Source organism: Myxine glutinosa, chromosome 11, assembly GCF_964187855.1.
Source record: "Myxine glutinosa chromosome 11, kmMyxGlut1.1, whole genome shotgun sequence".
NCBI lineage: Eukaryota > Metazoa > Chordata > Myxini > Myxiniformes > Myxinidae > Myxine > Myxine glutinosa.
The window spans coordinates 48,899,470-48,912,851 of record NC_136271.1 but is presented as its reverse complement, the minus strand read 5'-3'; the positions used below and the strand labels follow the sequence as shown (position 1 = coordinate 48,912,851).

Below are 13,382 nucleotides of genomic sequence, written 5' to 3'. Positions count from 1 at the left end.
TCTACAGTTAAAGCTTCAACATGTAGCGCATGACCTATCGACCGGCTGTTAATAAGACAAACCAAAAAGTTAATCGCTGTCCCTACCCTGGTTTTTGATATCGTGAAAAAGGCTCAGCGGGCTCAGCTTGCTCTGTGTCATTCGCTCCCGGAACTGCCTCTGTAGCTGGCGTTGCCTCTGCCGGCGCCGTTCCAAAGCTGCTCGTGCTCCTGGAGATCGATCGTTCCACTTGCCATTCCTGCGTCAAGCAACAGCATACAACAGCAATCGCCGCATACAGCTACACTCATATCGAGCACGTTCCTCACCCGCACAATACACTCTGGTACTAAATATCACAACCTAAATGCAGTGGTCCGCATTCCTAGCACACCGTTGCACACCTTTTGCTGCAGGAAATGCTGAGTTGTGACTGATCTACACATCCAAAGCTGATGCTTTCTGAAGTTCCGTCTTGATTGTCACCATCTCTTGCTTGCGTTCTCCACCTCTCGGTTTCGTGGAAACTTGCACGGGCTTTGAGGGCATGAAGCGTCGAATTGCTGCATCTCATTTCAGCCTTGCTGTATGTTGGAGGCTGCAGGCCACAAGGGAAGGGTGGAAAATGGTGATTAGCTGAGGCGATCAGAGGTTTGGACCATTACAAGAAAGAGCAGTGTGCAACACTTACCTGTATTTTCATAACACCAGTCTTCATTTATGGGGAAGCAAAACATTCAAACTGTGTGTCAGAAATGACTGACTTGCTATGTAGAAATAACGTATTACTGGGTTAGAGCTAGGGTTAGAGTTAGACTAATGTTGGTAGGATGTAGGGCTCATTCCTACAACCCTCCACGGCAACTCCAGGATGCACACATTCTTCCAGTAACCCCCTCCTGGTTAAACTTCCAAAACCCAGGTTGGGTGCATACCTCACCTCTTTCGTTACTTGCAAAATCGAAGATTTTCAAGTATATTGGTTGGTCTCGTGCGTTATTCTGTCTGTTTGTCAATCGTCTACAGGTCACAATTTTAAACCGATCTTCACGAAACTTCACCAGAGGGTAGAGTTGGTCATTAGGAAGAAGCCTATTGATTCTGAGGTCAAAGGTCATCTTGAGTTAAAAAATTTAAAATTACAATTTTCATCTTGAATTAACTTGAAAATTAAACAGCAATTACATAGTGCATCACTGAATTGGGAAACCAACTATATTTGAGGTCAAAAGGTCAAAGATCAACTCAAGGTCCAACTTCTAATATCAATTTTCATCTGAAAAATCATCAATTTTAATCCGATTGACCCGAGCTTTGATTCAGATCATCTATTTTTTGATGTATCCATTGCAACTTTTTATTTTGGGAGGGGTGGATTTTGCAAGTATCATGCTCTGCATGATGCCTTTCTTGTTCCTTGCTTCTCTTATCTATCTATAGAACCACCTTCCAGGGACTGTTCCATCTCACTCTTCTTTCTAGGACTTCAAGCAAGCAATGCACTGCCACCTTGGGTCATCCCCGTTTCTGGCCCATGATCTTTATTACCCATTAACCTTTCCTAACCCAACCATTTTGATTACTAGTTCAGTTACTCCCCTTCCACCTCCCTGCTTTTCCTGTTTTTTTTTTGCTTTGTTTGTTTTTTGTACACAAGATCAAGGCTCGTGTAAGAGCTAACATTAATCACAAAAAAACAAACTGACACGTAAAACATGATAAAGGGAGCGGGAGACAACATGGGGAAAGAGAGGGAAGCACACAAGTACAACAGTAGTGAACAGGGACATCGGGAGATCTGTGGGAGGGAGTGGGCTTTGGGGGAGGAGGCACGGAAAGGGGGTGGGGGTGGGTGGGAGCTGTATAAGACACATGGACACTGCTAGGACTTCCAGAAAAGAAGTCGGTATTTCAAAAAAGTGGATCTGGGGTGAATTAATGGGGGTAGAAAAGATCAAGGTTTTGGATGGGGGAATAAGAGATGGTGGTGAACATCTGTTTTAAAGACCTGGAGGGTGGAGTGGGATTGAAGTTTGTTCACGGGAGTTTGTTCCAGAGGTGGGAGAAAAGAGGAATGAAAGAGTGAAGGTGAATAGAGAGTCTTGATTTGGCAGTTTCACCAGAAGAGGCAGCTGGCAGATCTTGTGCGACCTGTAGGAATATTTGGGGGACAGAGCACAGAGAGAGCTGGGGGGGGCAAGGCCAGAGAGGAGTCGGTAGAAGACAGAAAGACCACCTACCTGCTTGCGGTGAGTGAGTGAAAGGCCCTCGGTGTTAGCTTCATCGCGGGAGATTCCAATGATTCTGAAAGCTTTGGTTTCGACAGCGTGAAGCCGAGCTAGGTGTGAGGCAAGAGCACCGGCCCAGAGGGGAGAACAGTATTCCATTCAGCTGCGGATGAAAGCCTTGTATGTGGCGAGGAGCTCAGGTGTGCCAAGGAAGGACCTCGTACGACGGAGGATGCCCAGTCGGCGACTGGCTTTGGAGGCCAGCTTGGAAATGTGGTTTTCCCAGGAAAGATCATGGCAGATAGTGCAGGGGTCCCAGCCCTCCTATTTTTCCTATTTATTCCTACTTTTTAATAGGATCCTATAAATCTCCTATTTTTTGGTGGAAATTCCTATTTTTCCTATTTTTTAACCCTCAATGTTCCAAAATTTAAATTGATATATTAATTAGTAGAATTTCTGTATCTAAGCGTCAGAACAGACATTCCTATACCAATCGTCAGCCATGGAATTGCTTTCTGGGTCCATAATCGCAAGACAAATTTCCAAAACGACTTTAAGCTCAAATCCCCGAAGAACATATGTCTCTTTGTCTTTTTCTCGAAAACCGTTTGTTCGATCGATTTCACAAGTGGTGAGTGCATTTTTGAGGACTCAACAAAGTGCAGTGTTGAGGAAAAATTGAGTATGCAGTGATGACGTCACAAATAAATACTGTACGAAGTGGAGGCATGTCGTTTACACCATGGTGTAAAGTACGTGTTGTTATTGATCTCGACTGGAAATGATATGTATATCTTATGTATATTATGTTATTGTTATTTTTGACTTTGTCCTAATATTAAGTATATCCTTCCAAACAATTGTTTTACCTTTATGATTCGTGCTTCATGCTATTCAGTAACAGAATTATAAAAGATAAAATGAGATGAAAATAATATAACTATGTTTATCACGCATTTCTCTTGGATTATCTCATATACTTTGTGAAGAATGACTGAATGATACCTTGACCATTATCATTGTCCTTTGTCTTATTTCAAAAGTTCAGCTGAGCTCAATTTTTAAGGTTTGTACTTTACTTAGAGTAACAAAACCAACTGTGAACTTTGCGGTTATTCAGTTATTACTAACAACCTTTCCCTAAAGATTCTACCTGAAATTGAACTTTTCTACTAATTTGCTAAACATTGACATTTGATACTACATGTTTAACTCAATCTTTCGCTTATTACAATGAGATTGTATTTTGCCTAAAACTAATAGTATTTGGCAAAGAACTAATTCAATCGACAATTCACACATTTCATCATTTAATTGCAGATAATAAAGAAGGACCACGACACAAAATAGGGATTACAACTTAATTCTGTATACTTTCGTGTGGTAGTTGCATATTCAGCTTTTAACAAAATTACAGTAGAATTAAAATTTACATACGCAATGCTGCACAATAGGTAATGCAAGCAATGTAGGACAATAAAAAAACAAACAAACAAAAAACAATAAAGACTGTTAAAGTCTTGTTGTTTCATAATCTTCTGAAGATAGTACAACAACAATACCAAAGATACATAATTGAATTGTCATCGCTTAGCTTGAACTCAGATTAGTGTTCAAGCTATTCAGCAGTGGAGAAAATGCAATTATCGGGTGGTAAACATGTTAGGACATGTTATTTATCATCTTTCTTGTTTCAGGTATAATCTGCAGACCGGTAAGAAATTTGTTGATTTGCCTTTAAATTACTTTGTTTGTTCTCATTATTTTACTAACTTATGTTTCAGTTTTGAAAAAAAAAAACTGTTTGGTTCACAGTTCTTTCCACTTCATGCGTTAACAGGTTAGGATTTTCTATGCTAATTCATTTAATCTTATCTCATATTTGTTTTCTTTTTGACAGGTATACTCCCAGCAGTATAATGCCTGGTGGGAGAACTAAATTTAACCCAGAGTGGTTGAAAAGTGGACATGGATGTAGGCTTTCTGACTGGTGTCAGCCTAGCAAGTCCTCAGTGTTCTCAGCTTACTGCTCGTTGTGCCATTCGGAAGTGAGGTGTGACAATCAGGGTGTGAAACAACTGACACAACATGCCCAAAACAAAGGGCACCTGAAGCGTGCGAAGGAACTGCTGGGTGGGTCACAGACGTTGCTGACATTCGTTCAACCATCAACTTCATCTGCTTCAGCATCAGGGTCAGCTTCTACAGATGAGCCAAGTCGTGCAGCTTTAGTCTGTATGTCCAAAAAAGACGCTATTACAAAAGCAGAACTTCTATGGACATTGAAAGTTGTTCGTTCGAATCTGAGCTACTCTTCCTGTGACGGTTTGAAGGATCTTCTGCAGGCAATGTTTCCTGGTGTTATCCCGGATGGTTTCTCAATGAGCTCATCGAAAGTTTCATATCTCATTAGCGAAGCCACAGGTCCTTATTTTCAGGACATGATAGTCACTGATGTTAAGAATTCAGCTTCTGGCTTCAGCCTCATGTATGATGAAACCACCAATAAACAGAACTTGAAGCAACTAGAAATCCGTGTACGGTATTGGTCTGATGCCGAGGAACAGATATTAGTATTTCACCTCAAAACTTACCTCATGGGTCATGCAACTGGAGATTTGTCCAGGAAAATAATCTCTGCCTTGGATGAATCGAAACTGCAGCTTCAGGATATTATCATGCTCGGCAGTGATGGGCCTAATGTGAGCACCACTGTGTGGAGACAGATTGACAAAGCCATTCTCGACAACAGGGGCCCAGGTCTCCTTGATGTAGGGACATGTACTCTCCATACAGTACACAATGCTTTTGCCAAAGGACTTGCAGAGTACTGTGGAAACCTAACTGAGCTTGCAGTGGACATTTTCTACTGGTTCAAAGGCTCTGCTGCTAGATCTGTTGATTTTCAAGACATTCAGCATAAATTGGGTGCTGTTCCAAAAAAGCCTTTGAAGCATGTCGAGTGCAGGTGGTTGACACTGGGACCTGCAGTGGAGCGGCTGATAGAGATCTGGGAATCTCTCAAAGAGTATTTCTTGGTATTTCTTCCAAAGCAGCAGCCAAAGGACATGTTTAAACCCAGGTACAAAAGAATCAAAACAGAACTACAGCGACCGGAAATAAAAGCTCAACTGCATTTCCTGAAGTTCTTGGCAGCAACATTTGCAGAGTTCCTCACCTTCTTCCAGTCAGAGCAACCACTTGTGCACATTCTATATGACAAACTCCATGACCTGCTCAAAAAACTGATCAGAAGAATTATGAAGACTCCTTCAGTTGATGCTGTGAAAGACATCTCAAACCTTGATGTTTCCATTGTTGCAAACCAGCTGGAGAATGAATCCATGGGTGTGGGAGAGGATACCCGACGGTGTATCGCTAAGTTGAAAGTCTCTGAGAGGGAAAGGATGTATCTTGGGATGAGGAAGTGCTACCAGGCAGCCATAGTACACCTACAAAAGAAGCTTCCATTGACAAACAAAATCCTGAAGAATGCCAGATGTCTGCAGCCACAAAACAGGACTGCTGCATGGTCTCTTGAATCAGCCAAGAGCCTGTCCAGACAGCTGAAGAGGAATATTGACAGTGACAGCATTGCAGATGAATGGAAGGTGTACCAAGAGGAAGCCATTCCTACTGACTGGTCCCAGGAAACACAGGAGAATGAAGAAGAAGTCTGCATGAAGAGAGTGGACAGTTACTGGGGAAAAGTGTTGGCTTTAAAAGGCTGTACGGGAAACTGTAAATTCCCCCAAGTGAGACAAATGATAAGGATTGTCCTTGCACTGTCTCACGGAAACAGTGACGTGGAACGCGCGTTCTCAATCAGTGGGAAAAGTGTCACCAAGGAGAGAGTTAGTCTGAGCGAGGCATCAATCAATGGTCTCCGTGCAACAATGGATGGCATGAGATTGTATGGTGACCGGCCCGAAATGGTCCCAGTCACAAAGGGACTCCTCTCGTTAGGACGTTCTGCTCACATGCACTATATGCAGAGACTTGAAGAAGAACGAAAAGCCAAGGAAGATGAACAGAAAGCCAGGGAGAAAACCAGGCAAGAGAAAGAAGAAAGAGAGAGAACAGCTAAGATTGCTGTAGAGAAGGCAGCGGGGCTGTCTCGTAAGAGCGAGGACTTGAAGAAAACAGAGAAATCTCTGGCAGCAAAAGAGTCATCTCAGCAGATGTCACTGACTGTTAGCAACAGTCTGCTTGATCAAGCAAATAAAAAGCTTAAGGTGGCGCTTAAGAAAGGTGACATGACTGAAATTGCAGTAGCTCAGGCCATGCTTGAGTCTGCTCAGAAAAAGATTCAAGAGACACAGACTCGTATGGTGGAAACCAGGGAGGCGCAGAGAAAAGTGGAGAAGAAAAAGCAGACTTTGATAGAGTCCATGGTGGCTGCCAAAAAGAAGAAGTCATCGTTTTTGTTGTCGATGTTAAGACGGGTGGGCCCAAGTTCATTGGGGGTGTGTCCATGCCCATACATGTACATGTATTTGCATAAATCTTGCAGCAATAAAGCTACCGATGTTGTTCCAATGCTGAAATCTGTGCTATTACTTCCTAGTTTTTTCCTATTAAACTCCTATTTTTTGTGATCAGAATTCCTATTTTTCCTATTATTTTGTCAATCAAAGTGGCTGGGACCCCTGATAGTGAGATGCAAAAGCTTGAGTGACAGAACTTCCTCAAGAGGATTGTTCAGAAAGTAGATGGGAGGGTTGTCCAGTCGGTCTTTTCGGAGAGACATAGTGAGAGTGTGAGATTTGTCAGGGTTGAAAGACATGTTCTACTTGTTTGACCAGTCTGTGATTTTGTCCAGGTCTGCAGAGAGTGAGGAGGCTGCAGACTGCCGATCTGAGGGATGAGGAATGGAACGGCAGAGAGTGGAGTCATCAGCAAAGAGATAGAGAGTATTTTCCAGAGAGTCGGAGAGATCATTGATGAAGACCAGAAAAAGCACATAGCCCAGAACACTGCTTTGGGGAACTCCAGCCTGAACAGGAAGGGGAGATGAGAGAAATCCATTCAGGGCCACACATTGACTACGACCAGAGAGGAAGTCAGCAAGCCATGCGTGGAGATTTCCATGGATACCATAGGAGGAGAGTTTGGTGAGCAGAGCGGGGTGCCAGACCGTATCGAAGGCAAGTGATATGTCAAGGGAGACAGCTGTGATTTCCTGTTTGGCATTGAGGACCTCCATCCATGGTTGAGACAGCAGAAACAGCATGTCCAGATTAGAATGACCTGGTCTGAATCCAAATTGATGATCCGAGATCAAGCCATTGGAGAAGAGGAAGGATTTGATGACAGAAGTGATGATGGATTCCATGACCTTGCTGATTATTGGGAGCAGGCTGATTGGTCTGTAGTTGCAAGGATCTGTTTTTGCACCTTTTTTTGTGTAAAGCGGTAATGTTTGCTGATTTCCAAGCAGATGTCAGATGACCTTGAGCAAAAGAGAGGGTGAAGAGAACAGAGAGAGGGTGAGATAGAGCGGCAGAGCAGGATTTTAGGACCCGTGGGTTGATGTCGTCTGGTCCAGTTGCAGAATCAGAGTTGAGGTTTGACAAAAACTTCTCTACCTTGTCAGGAGAGAAGGATACAGAGTCCAGGAGCAGCTGGGTTCGACTGGGTAAGGTGGGTACAGAGAGAGATGGGTTTGGGACACAAGATTTTGAGGCAAAGACAGAGTTGAGGCATTCGGCTTTTTCACGTGCGGTGTCAGCTGTGTGGCTGTTTGAGGTAAGGGAGGGGATGGAGAGGGAACAAACACCAGAAACAGATTTGACCAGACGCCACCAGGATTTGGAGGAGGGAGATAGGTTTGAGAGTTCAGTCTTGAGAGTGGAGAGATATTGTTTCCTGGCTCTCCTGAGGGTAGAGGTTATCCTGAGGGCTCTCCTGAGGCTCTCCTGAGGGCTCCTGTTCGTTCATTACCTTGATATTTGACCCACTGTCATGAGCTTGCTCTTCCATGAGCCTCGCTCCTTTAAATAAATTGAACAAACTCAGTTTATGCTTCAGAAAATTGACTCCAACCATGACCAGTTGGTGCAAGTCAGAGTGCTACTGAATCAGTTAAAATGTTTTATTTTATTTTATACAATTTCATCATGTACATGCTGACCTACCTGTCTGGGAATCTTGTTTACATGTTTCAGGTAGTCTTTGTCAAGGAGGCAATTACCAAGACAATTACCAAAGGACCTGAGAGGGGCAGAGAACAAAAGGCAGGGTTAGGTGAAGACATTAACAGGTTTATGTTTTCATTTTAAATTGTGAAACTCTAGAAGTCTGGACCATGAAGTCACGAGCAGAGTACCCACCCTTGGGGCGATCTTGTTCCAAGCATGTAACACGTTGTTCTGACACATACCTTTATTTGGGCGGTGTATCGGCAACTGACAGCTCCCTCAATCGCTCCCGAAAATATAAAAAAATAACCCAGGTTACGTGCATGAAGCAAAAACATGCGTACTGCTTATAATTCAAAACACCTAACAACATTCAAACTGTATGTCAGACATACAGTTTGAATGTTGGGGGACTTATAATACCCTCACCCATCTAGAGCCGCGCTACACGATACACATTTACATAGATAATTTGTGGTCCTGCCACATTCCCCCCTCCCCCCCTCCAAGACCACAGAAAAAGAAAAAAAAACACCTCCATACACAAAGGGTCATGTTGATATCCGATGTAGCAAGTCTGGATGTAATGGGCCCAGAACTGTAGGAGTAGCGCAACAAACAAACAAACAAACACCGGTCTGTGAATTCTGGTGAGGAGCCTCCTCACAGTCTGCAGCCTTCTCACTCTCTGCAGACCTGGACAAAATCACAGACTGGGCAAACAAGTGGAACATGTCTTTCAATCCTGACAAATCTCACACTCTTACGATGTCTCTCCGAAAAGACCGACTGGACAACCCTCCCATCCACTTTCTGAATAATCCTCTCCAATAAGTTCTGTCACTCAAGCTTTTGGGTCTCACGATCTGCCATGATCTTTCCTGGGAAAACCACATTTCAAATCTGGCCTCCAAAGCCAGTCGCCGACTGGGCATCCTCCGTCGTGCGAAGTCCTTCCTTGGCACACCTGAGCTCCTCACCACATACAAGGCTTTCATCCGCAGCTCAATGGAATACTGCTCTCCCCTCTGGGCTGGTGCTCCTGCCTCACACCTAGCTCGTCTTCACGCTGTTGAAACCAAAGCATTCAGAATCATTGGAATCTCCCGCGATGAAGCTAACTCCAAGGGCCTCTCACTCACTCACCGCAGGCAGGTTGGTGGTCTTTCCGTCTTCTACCGACTCCTCTCTGGCCTTGCCCCCCCAGCTCTCTCTGGGCTCTGTCCCGCAAATATTCCTACAGGTCGCACAAGATCTGCCTGCAACCCTCTTATGGTTAAACTGCCAAAATCAAGACTCTTTGCTCACCTTCACTCCTTCATTCCTCTTTTCTCCCGCCTCTGGAACAAACTCCATCACTCCCTTCAATCCCACTCCACCCTCCAGGTCTTTAAAACAGCTGTTCACCACCATCTCTTATCTTCCCCCATCCAAAATCTTGATCTTTTCTACCCCCGCTAATTTCACTCCAATTCCACTTTTTTGAAATACCAACTTCTGTCCTGGAAGTCCTTGGTGTCCTTGTGTTTTATACTTCTCCCTCATCCAATAATTTAAATACCAATAATTTAAGACCAACATCGGCCCGCACGGGCCTGGTTATCTTCAACGAAAATCGTCACCAAACACCGGAACCAATGAGATGCGAGCATTTGAAAAAATATTTCAGAAACCAAATCACTCAATGAAGGCCACCATCTTCCAGATGTGGAAGTGATTCCAGATCCAGGATGCATAAAAAAATTGCGAAAAAGTTCAATAGGAGTTTGTTTCACCCGTATTTGTTTGATTCACCATCTTATGCACCTCTAATTTGTAATTAAAATACTTTAAGACCAACCTCGTTATCTCCAACGAAAATCGTCACCAAACACCGGAACCAATGAGATTCGAGCATTTGAAAAATATTTTTTTAAAGCTTACTACGCGTTTCGGAGGGTGAAAACGGCGTCAAATATTCTAAAATTGACGAATTATTTTTTAGAAATCTCGCGGCCGTAGGGGATAGTTTTTCACGGCCGGAAATATCTGAAGTTGAGACGGAATTCACCGAATTAATCAAGAAGTAAATTTTATCAATTTTAATCTCATCCAGAATGCAAATGGTGTCATTTTAGGTCTGAATTTGTGAAATTTTGTGAGCTGACCAATCAGCGATCAGCTTAGGTCAGCCAATCAGCGCCATCGACACGGTTTGATTAACGACAGTCACACATTGCCGTTGAAACGGCGCTATCGTCTGACCTGTCGGCACTGATCTTACTGCAAGCTTACTTCTTCTGGTGGGGGAAGCTGCAGTGCCCGGAGAGAACCATTCCTGACGGCGACTGAAGTTAGAAGACTACACACATACTGTGAAAACGTATGTTAAGCCCAGTTAAAATTTCTTAAAATAGGCCTTAAGCTAGCACATCGTATAGTTACTTCCTTAAGCTTCTTGTGACATTTATTGTATGTAGGTATTGGGGAGGACTGTCTGCTCTTCTCTTTTACCAAGTCTTACCAGATACGGTACCTACACCTACCTACTACCAACTACCTAACCTACTGATGCCATGGTGATGGGTAAAATAGTGGCAAGAGGCTTTGGCTTCGCCGGCTCATTGCGGCTTTGCAGTCGGGTACTAGTAGCCGACGAAGCCGGTGTTGTCAATGAACGCGTACGTATTATGTTGAAAAACCAGATTATGCTGGATCCCTTGGCTTGAGAATTTCGAAGCTTTGACGCACCAAATCGCTCAATGGAGGCAGCCATCTTGTGGATGTGGAAGTATGCATAACAAATTTGAAAAAGTTCCATAGGAGTTTGTTTCACCCATCTTTGTTTGATTCACAATCTTATGCACCTCTAATTTGTAATTAAAATAGTTTAAGACCAACCTCGGCCCGCATGGGCCTGGTTATCTTAAACGAAAATCGTCACCAAACACCGGAACCAATGAGATTCGAGCATTTGAAAAAAGATTTCAAAAACCAAATCACTCCATGGAGGCCGCCATCTTGCGGATGCGGAAGTATGCATAAATGCATTGTGAAAAAGTTCAATAGGAGTTTGTTTCACCCGTCTTTGTTTGATTCACCATCTTATGCACCTCTAATTTGTAATTAAAATACTTTAAGACCAACCTCGTTCCCCGGGCCCTGGTTATCTTCAACGAAAATCGTCACCAAACACCACAACCAATGAGATTCGAGCATTTGAAAAAGTATTTCAAAAAAGCTTTTTACCACATTTCAGACGCTGAAAACGGCGTCAAATATTCTAAAATTGACGAAGAATTATTTTTTAGAAATCTCGCGGCCGTAGGGGATAGTTTTTCACGGCCGGAAATATCCGAAGTTGAGACGGAATTCACCGAATTAATCAAGAGGGAGATTTTATAAATTTTAATCTCATCCAGAATGCACATGATGTCATTTTGAACTAGGTACGGTACTAGTACGGCTTCGCCGGCTACTACACCTACCTACTACCAACTACCTAACCTACTGATGGGCCTTAGTGATGGGTAAAATAGTGGCAAGAGGCTTTGGCTTCGCCGGCTCATTGCGGCTTTGCAGTCGGGTACAAGTATACCCTTTAACTTCCATTAGTAAGGGCATTTTATGAGATATTTCACAAATCTGTTAACTAAATTGTTACCAAAAATTTTCTTCACCAATATGTTTGTAAAGGTGTGTAATAACATGTGTTAAAATGTTGAAGTTCAACTCCCGTGGGAAACCCAGAAAAAAATCTGTTGAATTCGGGTACCGAAAAATTATTTTCGAAAATTTTTTTTTATTTAAATCGGCCCTTAAGTAACTTATGAGGGGCCAAATAAGGGTTTTTCATGATTCTGAGTTGATTGTTAACATTTATATTTTCACTTTTACATTTTCACACAAAGTAGCTTTTATTTCACATACATATATAATACTCAAGAGTTATTTCTCATTCACAATGTCAGAAGTTTCAACAGTCATTGTCTATGTCTTCTTCAGACTCAACAACATCATGGCTGCAGTTTCTGCATGTAATGCCATTACAGACTCCACAGGCCGAGATGCACGTGACCCCATTCTTCTTGCAACTGCATCGCCGGTTGCTGCAATCTCCATGACAATTACAGCTCGTGAACTGCAATAGCTCCTCAGGAGCCGTGGGGTCCAGTGTTGGAACTGGCTCATACCCATGCACACCTATTGTCCATCCATAGTCACTGGGGTTCAGAGACATGCTCTGTAGAAGGATCCAGTCCCGGGTCTGCAGGTAGGCACGGAGTGAATGTTGTGCAGCTGCACCCTCTGTTGGAGGTAGAGTCTCTGGTTTGATCACCCACCCCGCTGCCCAGAGTGTGTCACCTGGAGTGAGGAGTGGCTGATCATGAGCCAGGGAGGAGGAAAGCTCAGCGAGGGGGAGAAACATGATCGCGTTCGTTCCTATCTGTTTCCTGTTCGTAAATGGAATAATCTTTACTTCAGTTCCTCTCAGGATCTTAGCTTTGTCGAGTGCCTTCAACTTCACCCGGGGGAAAGCTGCTGTTGTCTGTGGATCTGGCAAAGGTGGTGCCGGAGAGGTGACTTCGATCCAACCCATTGAGTGAAAGGGAGTGTTTCCGTGAATAGAGACAATGTTTAAATCTATATTGTCTCCAACAAACTGAGTGACTGCATTGTTTGTTTCCCCAACCTCCATAAAGACCACCTGATCATTACTTGACAATTCACTTTCACTGGCTGGCACTTTGGCTGTCATCACTGATTGATCCTCAAGCGCAGCATCAACCGCAACCTCATCATTGATCTGTTCATCGGTTTCCTCCACAATGGTGTCAAGAGTGCCAGAAGTATCTGGAACATCATCTCCACTCCTACTATTAAGGAAGCAGTATTTGTAGTTTTGTGTCTCCGTGTAAGACTCAGTGTATCCCAGCCGGTGGAACTTGTTGAGCATCCATTTTGACCCAAATCTATGATCAAGTTGTATGGCAAGCCCCATTTGGTGTGGCAATACTCCAGACCGAGGTCGACAGGCCTTAATAAAATTCTG

At 43.5% G+C, this 13,382-nt stretch overlaps 1 protein-coding gene across 1 annotated transcript in view; it reads right to left on the bottom strand.

Annotated features, from left to right (window-relative positions):
• The window catches only part of RAD52 (RAD52 DNA repair protein), a 30,490-nt gene that overhangs the window by 2,809 nt on the left and 14,299 nt on the right, over positions 1 to 13,382 (bottom strand). Inside the window, exons 6-8 of the mRNA XM_078786641.1 lie at positions 8,348 to 8,423; positions 384 to 577; positions 87 to 238 (exon numbers count right to left, since the gene is read on the bottom strand). Of these exons, the coding sequence (XP_078642767.1) occupies positions 87 to 238; positions 384 to 577; positions 8,348 to 8,423 (422 nt within the window). The remainder of the gene's footprint in view (positions 1 to 86; positions 239 to 383; positions 578 to 8,347; positions 8,424 to 13,382) is intronic.